The sequence below is a fragment of the Eleutherodactylus coqui genome, chromosome 4 (genome assembly GCF_035609145.1).
Source record: "Eleutherodactylus coqui strain aEleCoq1 chromosome 4, aEleCoq1.hap1, whole genome shotgun sequence".
Taxonomy (NCBI): Eukaryota; Metazoa; Chordata; class Amphibia; order Anura; family Eleutherodactylidae; genus Eleutherodactylus; species Eleutherodactylus coqui.
In genome coordinates, this window is record NC_089840.1 from 182,455,999 (window position 1) to 182,473,552 (window position 17,554).

At 47.1% G+C, this 17,554-nt stretch overlaps 1 protein-coding gene across 1 annotated transcript in view; it reads left to right on the top strand.

The window, feature by feature from the left end:
* The window catches only part of SYT15 (synaptotagmin 15), an 85,334-nt gene that overhangs the window by 6,777 nt on the left and 61,003 nt on the right, over nt 1–17,554 (top strand). Inside the window, exons 3-5 of the mRNA XM_066598739.1 lie at nt 8,854–8,996; nt 9,263–9,558; nt 15,837–16,007. Coding sequence (XP_066454836.1) covers nt 8,854–8,996; nt 9,263–9,558; nt 15,837–16,007 — 610 coding nt within the window. The remainder of the gene's footprint in view (nt 1–8,853; nt 8,997–9,262; nt 9,559–15,836; nt 16,008–17,554) is intronic.

Below are 17,554 nucleotides of genomic sequence, written 5' to 3' on the forward strand. Positions count from 1 at the left end.
TCGCTGTCAGCGCTGTGGAAGTAAGAGCTGTGATTGGATCGAGCGTCAGCCAATCACAGCCGGTGCTCGATCATTCACAGCCAATCAAGCTGCTTTAGAATTCTCCCCACTATCATCTCCGTGCTGGGCTTTCAAATCCCCTGCCGTCAGTGCTGTATAAGTGAGCACTGTGATTGGATCGAGCGCCAGCTGTGATTGGCTGGCGCTCAATCCAATCACATCGCTTACTTACACAGCACTAACACAGCAGAGAGGACGGCGGGGGATAACAGTGTGGAGAATTCAAGCAGCTTGTTGCACGGACACAGACGCCGGCTGGGAAGTGAGTATGGTGGTTTTTTTTTTACCTAATATATACTCGAGTAAAGCTCGGCTTATACTCGTCAATAAGTTTTTCCAGTTTTTTGTGGTGAAACTTATTGACTCGGCTTATACTCGGGTCGGCTAATACTCGAGTATATACGGTAGATTGATAATAATTTTATGTGTATGGCCAGTTTAACACATGATTATGTTCGCCTGTGACTGTGGAGGCACATAAGTCTGCATACACAACAGTAGTGTTTTTTTAAATTCAAGTCTATCTACAAAAGTTTTGTATTGGATAGACGATGTGCAGCAAAAGTAACATGGCATAATGTTAGGCAGAAAAACAGAAGACACTTCACTTTACGCTCATCAGATCTGTAACCTCGTTAGTCATTAGTATTACCTTTTCCCTATCATCCCATACACAAACCTTAGTTTTATTGCTTTGATTTATTGGGGGTGGACGAAAATATGGAAACACCATATGAAATGCATGCCTTAGAGGGGTTTTCCAGGGAGAATGCTATTGATGACCTATCCTCAGGATAAGTTATCAATAGTTGATCAGCTGGGGTTCATTGCTCGGGACTCCAACCGATTAGCTGATTCCGGGACTGTCAGCACGTGCACTATTACACAAGGATCAGAGCGGAAGTCTCTACTCTAACCTCTGTGTAGTAGCCGGTGATTGTAACTGCAAGCGTGGCTCTTATTGAAATAAATGTGAGCTGTGCCTGCAGTTACAAGCGTCAACCACTAGACAGAGGTCAGAGCAGAGGCTTCTGCTGCTTCCGCTCCAACCTCAGTGTAATTGTGGCACAGAATCGGCTGATCTGTTGGGGTCCTGAGCGACGGACCTCAGCCGATCAACTATTGATGACCTATCCCGAGGATAGGTCATTAGTAGTTTTCTCACTGGAAAACCCCTTTAAATTACATGGGATTATAAATAGAGATGAGCAAGCGTACTCACTAAGGCAAACTACTTGAGCAAGTAGTGCCTTATGCGAGTATGTGCCCGCTCGTTTCTAAAGATTCGGTTGCCGGCGGGGGAGAACGGTGAGTTGCGGGAGTGAGCAGGGGGGAGCGGGGGGGAGAGAGAGTCGTTCGCTTCTCGTTCATTGTTCAGTTTCTGCATGCAGAATTTCTAATGATGAATCGGCTCATGTAAACCAACCGTCCTTCACTTATGAACAACTGACTGCTTACTGTGAATGGATGCGGCTGGGCTGGAATGATCCCAGGCCACTCCGTCACCATTCACTGAGCAATGATTGATCCTGCGTAAAAGCACTTTAAGACAATACTGTTTGTAAACAATCACTTGTTATCACCATAGTCTATTTATTAAGTGGTTAAAAAGGTCCCATCACCTCTCCTGATACGTCTGTGTTAGCAAATACTTGCATTTTCCACTAAAGAGCAATTCTAGGGCATCTGTTCTTAGACCACTGATTTCTGCTGTTCTTCTTCTAAGAAAAGTATGAATAAATTGACAACTGAGTGTTACATTCTCCTTGACAAATAGGTGTGTCCCTACACAGTTTGATAGTGTCAGCAGTAACTGGACAATGAGCCTGAGCCTGGTCCTCTTGTCCCATAGTAATATATCGGGTCTTACACCGTCCAGGGCATTCACAGGGCATACACAGCAGCTTTTGCCAGCACCACAGTTAAAACGCATCAATCCTCCTTCTCTCAGCTTTTTTCACAGTCCAGCTTTCACATCCATACATGGCTCTGGGGAAATCAATGGTTGCACTATCCCGCATTTAGTTGCGATGCCGATATCCCTACTTTTCCAGATTTTGTTCATGTTTAGCATTGCGCTTCGCCTCAATGCTATCCTATTGTATTGTTTCTGGCATAGACTTTCCATCCTGGTCAATTTTCGAACCAAGAAAGATGAAGTCTCGCACGCATTATATGGCTTTGTTGTTGATTTTTAATTGCATTTGGCCATTTTTTGCAGTCGTCATAATTTTTGTCTTCTTTACATTCAGGTAGAGGCCCATTTTTTTTCCTTTCAGTTTTAATCTTGCATATCAGCTGCTTCAGACCGGCTTCTGTTTTTGCAAGCAGAGTTGTGTCATCCACATAACTGGGATTGTTGATGTTTCTGCTACCTATTCTCACCCCGGTTTTCAATTCGTCTAGGTCTAGAGATGAGCGAGCACCAAAATGCTCGGGTGCTCGTTACTCGGGACGAAATTATCGCGATGCTCGAGGGTTCGTTTTGAGTAACGAACCCCATTGAAGTCAATGGGCGACCCGAGCATTTTTGTATATTGCTGATGCTTGCTAAGGTTTTCATTTGTGAAAATCTGGGCAATTCAAGAAAGTGATGGGAACGACACAGCAACGGATAGGGCAGGCGAGGGGCTACATGTTGGGCTGCATCTCAAGTTCCCAGGTCCCACTATTAAGCCACAATAGCGGCAGAGTGGGCCCCCCCCCCTCCCAACAATTTTTACTTCTGAAAAGCCCTCATTAGCAATGCATACCTTAGCTAAGCACCACACTACCTCCAACAAAGCACAATCACTGCCTGCATGACACTCTGCTGCCACTTCTCCTGGGTTACATGCTGCCCAACCTCCCCCCCCCGCACGACCCAGTGTCCACAGCGCACACCAAACTGTCCCTGCGCAGCCTTCAGCTGCCCTCATGCCACGCCACACTCATGTCTATTTATAAGTGCGTCTGCCATGAGGAGGAACCGCAGGCACACACTGCAGAGGGTTGGCACGGCTAGGCAGCGACCCTCTTTAAAAGGGGCGGGGCGATAGCCCACAATGCTGTACAGAAGCAATGAGAAATCCAATCCTGTGCCACCTCCATCAGGAGCTGCACACGTGGGCATAGCAATGGGGAACCTATGTGCCACACACTATTCATTCTGTCAAGGTGTCTGCATGCTCCAGTCAGACCACGTTTTTTTATAAATAGTCACAGGCAGGTACAACTCCGCAATGGGAATTCCGTGTGCACCCACAGCATGGGTGGCTCCCTGGAACCCACCGGCGGTACATAAATATATCCCATTGCATTGCCCATCACAGCTGAGGTAATGTCGTGCTTAATGCAGGTGGGCTTCGGCCCACACTGCATGCCCCAGTCAGACTGGGGTTCTTTAGAAGTGGACACATGCAGTTACAACTCCGTGTGGACCGACAGCATGGGTGGCTCCCTGGAACCCACCGGCGGTACATAAATATATCCCATTGCAGTGCCCATCACAGCTGAGGTAATGTCGTGCTTAATGCAGGTGGGCTTCGGCCCACACTGCATGCCCCAGTCAGACTGGGGTTCTTTAGAAGTGGACACATGCAGTTACAACTCCATGTGGACCGACAGCATGGGTGGGTGCCAGGAAGCCACCGGCGTTACATAAATATATCCCATTGCAGTGCCCAACACAGCTGATGTAACGTCAGCTGTAATGCAGGTGGGCTAAAAATTAATTTGATTACACTGTAGGCGAGGGCCCCCAAAAATTGGTGTACCAACAGTACTAATGTACCTCAGAAAAATTGCCCATGCCCAACCAAGAGGGCAGGTGAAACCCATTAATCGCTTTGGTTAATGTGGCTTAATTGGTAACTAGGCCTGGAGGCAGCCCAGTTAAAATAAAAATTGGTTGAGGTGAAAGTTTCAACGCTTTAATGAGCATTGAAACGTATAAAAATTGTTTACAAAAATTATATGACTGAGCCTTGTGGGCCTAAGAAAAATTGCCCGTTCGGCGTGATTACGTCAGGTTTCAGGAGGAGGAGCAGGAGGAGGAGGAGGAGGAATATTATACACAGATTGATGAAGCAAAAAGGTCCCCGTTTTTGATGGTGATAGAGAACGATGCTTCCATCCGCGGGTGCAGCCTACGTATTGCTTAGGTATCGCTGCTGTACGCTGGTGAAGAAGAGAAGTCTGGGGAAATCCAGGCTTTGTTCATCTTGATGAGTGTAAGCCTGTCGGCACTGTCGGTTGACAGGTGGGTACGCTTATCCGTGATGATTCCCCCAGCCGCACTAAACACACTCTCTGACAAGACGCTAGCCGCAGGACAAGCAAGCACCTCCAGGGCATACAGCGCGAGTTCAGGCCACGTGTCCAGCTTCGACACCCAGTAGTTGTAGGGGGCAGAGGCGTCACCGAGGACGGTCGTGCGATCGGCTATGTACTCCCTCACCATCCTTTTACAGTGCTCCCGCCAACTCAGCCTTGACTGGGGACTGGTGACACAGTCTTGCTGGGGAGCCAGAAAGCTGGCAAAGGCCTTGAATAATGGTCCCTGCCTGCGCTGTACATGCTGCCTGATCTCTGCGCCTCCCCTGCTACCTGGCCCTTGGAACTGCGCCTTCGGCCACTAGCGCTGTCGGATGGGAAGTTTACCATCAGTTTGTCCACCAGCGCCCTGTGGTATAGCATCATTCTGGAACCCCTTTCATCTTGGGGAATGAGAGTGGAAAGGTTCTCCTTATACCGTGGGTCGAGCAGTGTGTACACCCAGTAATCCGTAGTGGCCAGAATGCGTGTAACGCGAGGGTCACGAGAAAGGCATCCTAACATGAAGTCAGCCATGTGTGTCAGGGTACCTGTACGCAACACATGGCTGTCCTCACTAGGAAGATCACTTTCAGGATCCTCCTCCTCCTCCTCCTTCTCTGGCCATACACGCTGAAAGGATGACAGGCAAGCAGCATGTGTACCCTCAGCAGTGGGCCAAGCTGTCTCTTCCCCCTCCTCCTCATGCTCCTCCCCCTCCTCCTCCTCCTCTGGCCATACACACTGAAAGGATGACAGGCAAGCAGCATGTGTACCCTCAGCAGTGGGCCAAGCTGTCTTTTCCCCCTCCTCCTCATGCTCCTCCCCCTCCTCCTCCTCCTCCTCAACGCGCTGAGATATAGACATGAGGGTGCTCTGACTATCCAGCGACATACTGTCTTCCCCCGCCTCCGTTTCCGAGTGCAAAGCGTCTGCCTTTATGCTTTGCAGGGAACTTCTCAAGAGGCATAGCAGAGGAATGGTGACGCTAATGATTGCAGCATCCCCGCTCAGCATCTGGGTAGACTCCTCAAAGTTTCCAAGGACCTGGCAGATGTCTGCCAACCAGGCCCACTCTTCTGTAAATAATTGAGGAGGCTGACTCCCACTACGCCGCCGATGTTGGAGTTGGTATTCCGCAATAGCTCTACGCTGCTCATAGAGCCTGGCCAACATGTGGAGCGTAGAGTTCCACTGTGTGGGCACGTCGCACAGCAATCGGTGCACTGGCAGATGAAACCGATGTTGCAGGGTGGCAGCGTCCGTCTTGGAGTTGCGGAAATGTGCGCTGACCCGGCGCACCTTTTCGAGCAGGTATGACAAGTGTGGGTAGCTTTTCAGAAAGCGCTGAACCACCAAATTAAAGACATGGGCCAGGCATGGCACGTGCGTGAGGCTGCCGAGCTGCAGAGTCTCCACCAGATTACGGCCGTTCTCACACACGACCATGCCCGGTTGGAGGCTCAGCGGCGCAAGCCAGCGGTCGGTCTGCTCTGTCAGACCCTGCAGCAGTTCGTGGGCCGTGTACCTCTTCTCTCCTAAGCTGAGTAGTTTCAGCACGGCCTGCTGACGCTTGCCCACCGCTGTGCTGCCGTGCTGCGCGACACCGACTGCTGGCGATGTGCTGCTGCTGACACATCTTGATTGCGAGACAGAGGTTGCGTAGGAGGAGGAGGAGGGTGGTTTAGTGGAGGAAGCATACACCGCCGCAGATACCCCCACCGAGCTGGGGCACGCAATTCGGGGGGTGGGTAGGACGTGAGCAGTCCCTGGCTCTGACTCTGTCCCAGCCTTCACTAAATTCACCCAATGTGCCGTCAGGGAGATATAGTGGCCCTGCCCGCCTGTGCTTGTCCACGTGTCTGTTGTTAAGATGACCTTGGCAGTAACCGCGTTGGTGAGGGCGCGTACAATGTTGCGGGAGACGTGGTCGTGCAGGGCTGGGACGGCACATCGGGAAAAGTAGTGGCAACTGGGAACCGAGTAGCGCGGGGCCGCCGCCGCCATCATGCTTTTGAAAGCCTCCGTTTCCACAAGCCTATACGGCAGCATCTCCAGGCTGATCAATTTGGCGATGTGCACGTTTAACGCTTGAGCGTGCGGGTGCGTGGCGGCGTACTTGCGCTTGCGCTCAAACAGTGGCGCTAGCGATGTCTGGACGCTGCGCTGAGAGACATTGCTGGATGGGGCTGAGGACAGCGGAGGTGAGGGTGTGGGTGCAGGCCAGGAGACGGTAGTGCCTGTGTCCTCAGAGGGAGGTTGGATCTCAGTGGCAGGTTGGGGCACAGGGGGAGAGGCAGTGGTGCAAACCGGAGGCGGTGAAGGCCTTCGTCCCACCTTGTGGGGTGCTTGGCCATCATATGCCTGCGCATGCTGGTGGTGGTGGCTCCTCAGCTGATCTTGGCGCGACAAAGGTTGCACACCACTGTTCGTCGGTCGTCAGGCGTCTCTGTGAAAAACTGCCACACCGTAGAGCACCTTGACCTCTGCAGGGTGGCATGGCGCGAGGGGGCGCTTTGGGAAACAGTTGGTGGATTATTCGGTCTGGCCCTGCCTCTACCCCTGGCCACCGCACTGGCTCAGCCTGTGCCCACACCCTGACTTGGGCCTCCGCGTCCTCGCCCGCGTCCACGTCCTATAGGCCTACCCCAACCCCTCAGCATGGTGTATTACCAGTAGTGCAGAAACAGAACGCTGTAATTAAATGTGCCGCTTATTGGCCTGTGGTTGGAGGCTGACTTCGTTTACGGAACGCCAGGAAATAATTTTGCGCAAGCCTGCTGTAACACTTAGCTGGCTGCGTATGAATTAGGAGGACTACTACACCCAGCACAGACCCAGAACACTGAGTACAGTCACAGGCAGCCCAAATAGATTTTTTTCCCCAAATGTTTTTGCAAAGGCCCACTGCCTATATTCAATCAATATGTGTTCTGTCCCTGCCTCACAATATATGTGTTCTGTCCCTGCCATACAATATATGTCTTCTGTCCCTGCCTCACCACTACTGGCCCTGCACTATGTCTAATTACTGCAGGGCGCAATGCTCTGCACGGCCGATATACAAAAAAAAAAAATGTGCAACACTGCAAAAAGCAGCCTCCACAGTACTGCACACGGTTAGATGTGGCCCTAAGAAGGACCGTTGGGGTTCTTGAAGCCTAAAATACTCCTAACGCTCCCCCTATAGCAGCTCCGGCACCAACAGCACTTTCCCTCCTCTATGTCAGAACAAATCTGTGGCGAGCCGCGGGAGGGGCCGATTTTTATACTCGGGTGACACCTGATCTCGCCAGCCACTCACTGCAGGGGGGTGGTATAGGGCTTGAACGTCGCAGGGGGAAGTTGTAATGCCTTCCCTCTCTTTCTATTGGCCAGAAAAGCGCGCTAACGTCTCAGAGATGAAAGTGAAAGTAACTCGAACATCGCGTGGTACTCGTCACGAGTAACGAGCATCTCGAACACGCTAATACTCGAACGAGTATCAAGCTTGGACGAGTACGTTCGCTCATCTCTATCTAGGTCCATTTTCCGAATGATCTCTTCCGCATATAGGTTAAACAAGAAGGGTGAGATGATGCAGCCCGGTCGGACGCCTTTGCCAATCCCAAACCAGTCTGTGACCCCATACTGTTTTCTCACAGGGGCTTCCTGATTGGTATAAAGTGATATATGTGGTCTTTAAAATCCAGTTTTTATTGCTATAGTACAGTATCACGTGCATTGGATTTGCAGTTGCCTTGTTGTTTGTTGATATTTAAAATGTATTAAAGTAAGTTATTTGTAGGTTTTTCATTTGTTCAGTCATTAGATTTCAAGTCTTGCCAAGCCTTATATAAATAAGGCTCCCATTACTGTATATTTTATATATAATATATATATATATATATATATATATATATATATGTGTGAACCTGACTTCACGACCCGAAGGTTGCAGGTTCAATCCCTGGATGGTTCAGGTAGCTGACTCAAGGTTGACTCAGCCTTCCGTCCTTCCGAAGTCGGAAAAATGAGTACCCAGCTTGTTGGGGTGGTAATAAATAAAAATTACCTGAAAGCGCTGCGGAATAAGTTGGCAATATACAAAGAAGTCCATTCCCACCCCCCCTCACCCCACTTTCCCTCTAAAATGTATAAATAAAACAGTAAGTTGTAGTTTGGGGGCTCTGAGTCCACTTAATTTATTGTAACATAGTATATTACATTCGGAAAGTATTCAGATTTATTTATTTTCTCCTACACTTTGTTACAGTCTTGTTCTAAAATTGATATCCAGCAAACTACACACAATACTCCATAATGACAAATCAATCAAGTTTTTGGGAGTGTACTTTTTATACTGATACTTTTATTGCAGACAACATCCAGTTGTAGGATAAATGAAGTAAATGCAGGATACTTCAATGATTATTTATGGTGTAAATAAAGCGATCACTAACTTTATAGTCAAAATGAGTTTCCATCCTAAACTTTTATCTGCTTTTCTAATGATTCAAGGAATAAAAGTGTGCCCTTCATTGTTCCACCAAAGTTTCATGGACGAGACTGGCTTGGATTGCAGAATGGAGAGCGTATTCAGGCGGACAGTGAGCCCTATATTGCTCCAGATTACCTCCCACGATCATCATTCTGTTCTATGGGTAAAAAAATATTCTTGTAATACTTTCTAAAGATAGAATATTATTAGTACTAGTTTAATAAAGAAATATCATTGATGACCCTCAGTCTGTACTTGTAGTCATTCTTGCTGTTTTGCATGAAACTTGCTTGTTTACTTGCTTTACACCTCAGGCTGCTTTCACATGGGCTATAAAATCGTGCTATTTTTTAGCGGGGATATCACTATCGCCCATGTGAAAGAGGCCTTAGTCCCTCCAAGAAATAATGACTGTAATCTATTATTTAGGTGGAGCGTATGTTCTGGGTTCCATTAATCCGGCTTTGTATAAATATCCAGAAGACAATGAAGAAACAGATTTTCCAGAAGGAAATATTGGTCGTATTTGGTTTGCCGTGGAGTATGAGTATGAGACAGAAAGGCTTGTGGTATCACTTATCAAAGTGAGGAACCTCCAATTCAGCTCAGACTCTTGCAACCCATTTGTGAAAATGCATCTGCTGCCTGATGAGCAACGTTATCTACAGTCAAAGACGAGGCGTAAAACCTTGAACCCGCAGTTTGATGAGAACTTTGTATTCCAGGTACATTCCAATATATTTTAGTTTGTGTTGACATTTACACGTAATTACAGATTACCATTTCTATATGCTAGTGTTTCCCAACCTTTTCAGTCTTTGTAAATCCCTGGAAAATATTTTTTGCCATGGGGCATCACCAGCAAAAAGTGGGTGTGGTCAACGGGTGTGGCTAGGTACTTAGCTTATCATGATGCATGATTTTAGCTACATTGTTCCAGTGGCATGTATAGTAACAGTGATCCCTCTCAGTGGCCCCAGTAGTAATTAGGCCCCCCTTTTATGCCGTCATCAGGAATAATGCCCCCCTATTGCCCAATCATTAAAAATATTTTGTCATAGTGTGCTAATCATTAAAAATGCTCCATTTGTTGACGCATCATTGATAATGCCATCCATTGTTGCCACATTATTACAAATGCTGCCCTTGTTGCCTGTCATTAAAATGCTCCCTTTTGTTCCTCCTGCCAGTAATAATGATCCCTCTTGTTGCCCCTGTCAGTAAAAATGCTGCCCTTTGTGGTCCCGAACAACAGTAGTGCTCCCCCGAACCCTCTTATGCTGTATAATTAAAAAAAAACCAATATACTTACCTCCTTCACTTTCTAAGTGGCTCCTCTTTAGCGGTCCTTCCACTTCAGTTCTTCCTGACTTCTGGGTTGCATATTCATATGGTTGTAGTGGCCCAGACCTATAGGCCACTTCAGAATGTCTTTCATGATTGTCTCGTGCCTTTTGTATTGTCTGCAACTTCTGTGTGCATGAAGTATGTGTTGCACCTCTGCAGGAATGAAAGAGTTAATGTCTGCAAGTGAGCTGTCTATATCTAGCAATGTATCCTTTTGTGTTGTGAGTATGTGGTCACCTGACCATGCTATATATTAGTGTATGCAACAACTCTCACTCAGCAGAGAGTCTAGCTAGTAAACCTTGTCTAGTCTGCAAGGAGAGTCTGTCTGGAGCCTACCACACTGTAGGAGAAACCGTGCCTTGTCCTACTGAGGCTCAGAAATGGAGGAGACCGAGAGGATGGCCTTATGGCTGCTGGAGGGCTACTACTCTCAGGAGTGTGCAAACTAAAGTGTGTGTGAGAGAGAGAAGCAGGAAATCACCATGCAGCATTAAGAGATGCTTGAACGAGTGAGCGTGCACAGGTTGAGAGTCTGGAGAGAAAAGAAATGTGTCATTTCCATGAGCGGAGCTGCACAGATAATTAGGCGTGTGGGCCCGGTATTTATCCTGTGTTCTGCCTCCCTGTCTCACTACCCGTTTTACTTGCACCCGTGCTGTATACTGCCGTATGTACCACTAAACTGTTATTGTTGGAGTTTACAAGTAAAGCAACATTGCCGACCGTTCCCGGCATTGTTTTCTACTGTACTCTGTGCGTGTGGACTGTCATTTCACCATACAGCTTCACCACAGAGGAAGGAACGGTGGCGTCACCCATGACTCAAGGACTAAGAGGTAATTTTTTCTGTGGGTTATCCTCCAAGTTTCCCCTTTCTTAAGCCTCCCCCTCAGGTGTCTTGGATGCGTCTCTGGGTGGGAGGCAGTAGTGCCAATGTGACAAGGCCTGCGGCTCATCCTTGCTGCCTCCTAAAGCTAGGGCCCAGTCCTCGGTCGCTGCATGGTCACATACCACATGATTGCGCAACTCGAAGGAAGTCAGGAAGGACCAGGGCGAACAGCAAAGACGAGAAATATACTTTTTTTTTTGTTGTTTTTACTTTAAAGCCTCACATGACCGCCTTTAAAACTGGAGTCATAGGGGGGTGTCTCTAGCAGCAACAGTAGAGGTGTATCCTAAATGAAGGGTTTGGGCCATACACAACTCGCTGACCCATCTGGCCACATTTACACAATTACTGTGGAAATTCTTTGGTATTTACGGTACAAGCCATGTGGAGGAGAATTCAGAAATCAACTTCACAAGGTGCGGAAATTTTTAGTGTTTTTGAAAAATGCTGCAGATTCTAAATCCACAACATGTCTATTTATGCTGCAGATTTCTATTGTGGAATTCAACCAAGAGTTGAATTCCACAACAGAAATCTGCAGCATAAATAGACATCCTCACTTTTCCACATTTAGGTAAAGGGTAAAGTCCCCTGGTGCAAGCATCAAGTCATGACTGACTCTTCGGTGGCGTCACATCATGATGTTTTCTTGGCAGACTGTTTTTGCGGGATGGTTTGCCATTGCCTTCCCCAGTCATCTTTTTACCATACCCCGCAAGCTAGGTACTCATTTTACTGACCTCAGAAGGATGGAAGGCTGAGTCAATCTTGAGCCGGCTACCTAAACCAGCAGCCTTCAGGTCGTGAGCAGGAGCTTAGGACTGCATTTCTGCTGCCTTAACACTCTGCGCCACTTGAGGCTCTTCTTCCACATTTAAATAATTAGGTGCGGATTTTACCACTTTAGAATTCCTGTGGAATTGTTGTGGGTATTCTATTGTGGAATGTCCACAGTGATTTCGCGATGTGTGAAGGTGGTCTTTCCGGGGTTCCTGTTGGACTTTCAGTTTAAAATCCAGAAAATGGCATACCTGGATAGGTCTTGAATGGAAAGGAGACTAGTATGTCTAATGGGTTTCCATTTCGGCAGATTTCTGTTCATTTCCGGCATTTTGTTCCAGGAAAAACAATTTGGTGGTCTCCATTATTCTTCCTGCACAAAATGCCATTGGTCTCCGTTTCAGCAGTTTTAATTAAACTTGCATTTTATATTCATTTTTAATGTGTTACATAATCTATTAATGCAATGAAGATTTCTTTCACACAAAATTCTTATGTTCTACTGTGTATGAATGTCTGCATGTAAATGCAGGTTGTAGCTATAGCTGGTGCAAGAGGGACAGGCGCATCTGTTGGTGCCTAAGGTGCCCCTAAAGCCCCTCTTTCAGATAAGAAGGCCCAGTTACAGACCTTGCATTGAGGGCTCATGCAGACGAGCATAGTTTTCTGCGCTGCTAGCAGTGCACAGCACACGCTTCTAATAGGAACCAATAGGTTCCTATAGAAGTGTTCACATGAAGGTTGTTAGGTGCAGATGGAGTTTCGCACACCTAACAAAAGATAGGATATGCATGTCGGCTCCGAGGTGCGGACACAGATAGGACATGTTCTATCTTTTCTGCATGCTTTCCATAGGCTCCTGTGGGAGTGTTGAAAGCATGCTGCCTAAATCTCGGAGCATGTGAACGGGGTCCTTCACGGAGTTTGAAGCAGCTCGTTTATGTGATCTTTACAGTGCTGTTAGCAGCAGGCTTTTCTTGCTGCTAGCAGCGCTGACAACTACACTCGTCTGCATGAACCCTGAGGCTGAGGATACTTTCACACGGGCTCTGCGATGTTCGGCCGGCCATGTCATGACCACAGCAGGACTGAAAATCACATGAACAAGTGTAACACCCCAATACACTTAGGATTGGTATGGCTGGAGGCCTTTTGTTGTCACGGTGACGCCACACTCTATTTGGACATTCCGGATGGTATGCTGCAGAAATAACGGAGACGAGTCCAGTATAGTTTATTAAACTTGGAGTGAGCAGTTTTACTAACTTTGGTAATGGTAAACAACAAGTTAACTTTACAACTTTCTGTGGAGGACTTTATCTCAGGTGAACAAGGATGCAAGATACAGCAAGATTGATTTGATGATTCACTGGTTTGAAATGCTCTCTCTAATATTTAGCTGAAGACTGAATTACTATACAATTTTCCCAACTTGTGAAGTTAGATACACAGATTTAAGTTTGTTTTAACTGAAGGTATATTTGTGAAGCAGAGAGACAAGTGACTATGTGTTGATCCTGGCTTTGATTTCACTGGGTAGCTTTAACTCACTGTTTGATGAAAAGGCACCTCGAAAAGGGTCTTCTGGAACTCTGCTGTAGAATAGCAAGGGAGTGGGTTGTACACCACACTTTACCTTGGCTAGGAATCACTTGCTAAATACTCTTCCTCTCCGACCACGTGAACTGCAACCTTCTCCTTACACTCTCCTGGCTGAGTCAGCTAACTGCTCTGCGTCACTTCCTTTTATTATTTCTCTCCCTACCCGCCCACTTGAATAGGGACTTGTATGTTTGTTGCCCACCCTTGGGGCTCTGCACCAGTGAGATTAAATCTGACTTTCAACCAATGAGAGGCCATCTTAGAGCAGAAAGGGAGACACAGGGTCTCTCCCAGAGATGGCACTTTCTGTATCAAGGGACGGCATACAGACAGGTGACACAGGGCGAATGTGCTGCTAGTGTTCTGTAGTATCCGCTGGGCCGCTACACAAGAGGCTGTATCTCCCCGTTTATGCCCCCGTTCAGACAGCCGAGTCCCGACCCCTCCTTTTGCCAACAGCCATCAAGGGGCGGAGAGGAGGAGGGAGTTTATCAGAGATGCTGCTAAACTCCCTCCCACCTCCCTTTTTCAGAAGCTCCCATATATTCCCATAGGAGTCTATGGGACCAGCTGCCGTATTCCGGCCGGAAGATATTTCCAGAACTATTTTTTCGGGCGGGCGTGAAAACGGCCAACTGGAATGCGCACCGTATGTGCTATCTTTTCCGATCGGCCATTTTTATGCACCGCCAAAATTTCCATCTGAACTGAGGCATTGGAAACCAATGCATCAGATGGTTAGCATATATCGGCCAGCTGTGAAAATGGGGCTGATATACGCTCATGTGAATGGAGCCTCAGGTTTAGGTTTTTCTTTGGTGTTCTTTTTTTATTCCTGTTTAAGGACAAGTGAATCAATAATTTTATTAACAATTCACAACAAAGTGGAAAATTAGAATTAAGAGGGTAAGGACTTTTCACGTTCATTCTTCTTCTATGGAAAGTGAATGAACTAGAAGTGAAGGCCGTTGACTCCGTTGTCTTGAAAAAGACATCCAACCTGTAACATTTGTAGATAAGAGAGAAGTATTTAATGGGTTTGGCAAGATACCGCAGGTTTCTGCCTTGCCAAATTTTATCTTTTCTCATTCCTGCCAATGTGCTAAAAACTTCCTTGTTCAAAATCTTTTATTTGTCTGTAGTTACAAGTAGATGATTCCAATATCTACAATGATCTTTTTCTACATTCCATCTTTCTACATCTTTCCATGGAAGAAAGTAAAACTGTTCAAATGGTTTTTTTTGGCTACTTCACAATGCAAGGAATGAAGTTTGGTTCCCATGTAACTTGGGGGAAGGGATTGATTTGAAAGGGCATGTGCCCCAGGCGCTGAGAGATACCAACAAGCTAGATGGCACCAAACTACTCCGTGTGAGTCTGGCCTGAAGGAGTACTGGTGAATCCCATTTAGAGAGTTTTTAATGGAACACCATATCCCGTATTGTTACAGGTAGTGATGGCATAGTGCTAGGATATGCTGTTTCTTGCTCAACTATGGATAGTCTGATTGCTAAAAGCTCACCAATCCTGAGAATAAAGAGGCTGCAGTATTAAAGTGACCCTCCAGTCCTGGGCAAATAAAGATGGCCACACCGCTTCTCTGAATACCTAGTGCACACTGTATAGTAGTATGCATTGGTAGCTTAAGACATTACATGCTGATTTGAATGGTCAGCATTGCTCATGTGGTCAGCACTGGTTATTCAGATCATCACTCAATGTCTGAGGGTTTATGCTCCAGGGCACTGCAATTTTTGGGCAAAAATCGCATTGGAGGAGAGAAAACCGCGACCAAGTTGCGGCTAACTATCACATTTTGTCGCCCATTCACATGGCCACATGCGGGGTATATAGGCTTCTATGGGAGCTGCCGGTTGATTGTGGCCAAAGATAGGGCAAAACGTATCTTTTCTGGACGCATATAAAAGTGGCCGGCCGGAATCCTTAGCATATGTGGTATTTTTTTCATCCAGCCGATTTTACGTGCCGGAAAATCACCCATCTGAACAAATGCAGTGGAATCCAATGCTTCAGATGGCTGTGATTTTTGACCAATGTTTTTTATTAAGGCAAAATAAAGCTTTAGACTAATGATGCATACTAATACACAGTGTTCATCAGGTACTTAGAGAAGCGGTGCGGCCATCTTTGTTTGTCCTGTATTGGAGGGTCGCTTTAAGAAAGTCTCTCTCTGCACAGTGATGCTCCTGGGCATCTACCACACGATGAACTACAACACAGCCCATTCAAATGGAGTTATGTTGTAGTACCCTTCACAGCCCGACTATGTGAAATCAGTACTGAGGTTGGATTCTGCGGTATCGTTCACAACGGAATTTTACTTTTTTCATGTTTTTTTTTCTTTATGTGATTTTCCACAGGTTTCTGGAAAAACACTACATCAAAGGACTCTTCGGTTTTCTGTCTACCATGTGGATAAAATAAAGAAGCACCATGTACTAGGACAAGTTCTCTTCCCTTTAAAAAATGAGAATTTGACTGATGATGGAAAACTTGTTATTTGGCGAGACTTGGAACAAGAAATTTTAGAGGTAATCCATTATGTAAAAAATAACAAAAAAACTTCACGATTACAGGAGTCATTTCTTCTTGGGTAACTAAAATAAATAGGACTCAACCTGCAGTACCACTCTGGGCCACTGTACAGTGGGAGAGATCTCAGCATTGTCCCCTGATATAGCTATAGCTCTTGAGAAAGGGCTTGTAATGCCCCGAAATGCTTTGCATTTATGACCTGTATCTCTGCACATCTACCTGTATACTCCCGGTTGGTCTGATTTAAAGAATAATATATTGTTTGCTGGCTACAATTTCCATTTTGGGGTGATTTCGAGGATTAGATCTCCCTCTGAAGTAAGTCATCTTTCCATTTTGATTTGCCACCCTTTCTCCTTATGAGTGCTGGATAGAGATAAGCGAACATACTCGTTTAGGGCAATTACTCGATCGAGCATCGCTTTTTTCGAGTAACTGCCTACTCGGGTGAAAATATTCGGGGGGCGCCAGGGGGCGGGGGCGGTGTGGTGGAGCGGGGGGTAGCAGTGGGGAACAGAGGGGAGCTCTCTCCGCCCCCCCCCCCAATCCCCTCTGCAACCCCTCCGCTCACCCCCGGCGCCCCTAGAATCTTTTCACCCGATTAGGCAGTTACTCGAAAAAAGCGATGCTCGAGTAATTGTCCTAAACAAGTACGTTCGCTCATCTCTAGTGCTGGATCTTTTTTCTTACACTCACTTATAAATATATCAGGGGACAATACAGAGATCTCTCCCATCATCTATTACAGGGGTGTCAAACTCATTTTCACCGAGGGCCACATCAGGCTTATGGTGACCTTCAAAGGAACGATTGTAACGGCTCCGGCTCTGTGATGTGCCGGCTGCCCCGCACAGTAAGGCTGGGTTCACACGGGGCGGATTATCGACGGAAATCTCGCGGTTTGGCCGCAGCGGAAAAACCATGAGATTTCTGCCGGCAGAACCGCTGCTTCAAAACACGCGGCGGTTTTGAAGCGGCCCAGCCTCTTGCTCTTCGGCTGCGGCTGGCGCTCCCATAGAGGAGAGCGCGGCCACAGCGGAAGTTAAAAAAATGAACATGCTGCGGCCGGCAAATCCGCGCCGCAGCGGATTTGCCGTCCCGTGTGGACGAGATTTCTGAGAAATCTCGTCCTCTTGGCTGGCTAATCCCGGGATTAGTGGCCACATGTGGATTTGCCGCGGCGAAATTCCGCACGGGATTTCCGCGGCAAATCCGCCCCGTGTGAAACCAGCCTAATAGAGCATGCCGCGATTTGTTTTCTGTGCGAGATTTTGTGCAGACAAATTGCAGCCGTCTGCATAGGATTGCGTTTTCTAACGCAATCCTATGGCAGCTTCCATGGGCGTAAATTCTGCGGGAAATTCCGCCGCGGAATTTCCGCCCGTGTGCAGGGGGCCTAAGACAGTACAGTAAGGGCCTGTTCACACGAGCAAATTTACGTACATACTATGCAGTGAATAGAAGCCATTGATCTCAATGCATTCATTCACATGATGTATATTTTCATACAGCATGACCTATTTTGTTGCGTACCATGCACCCC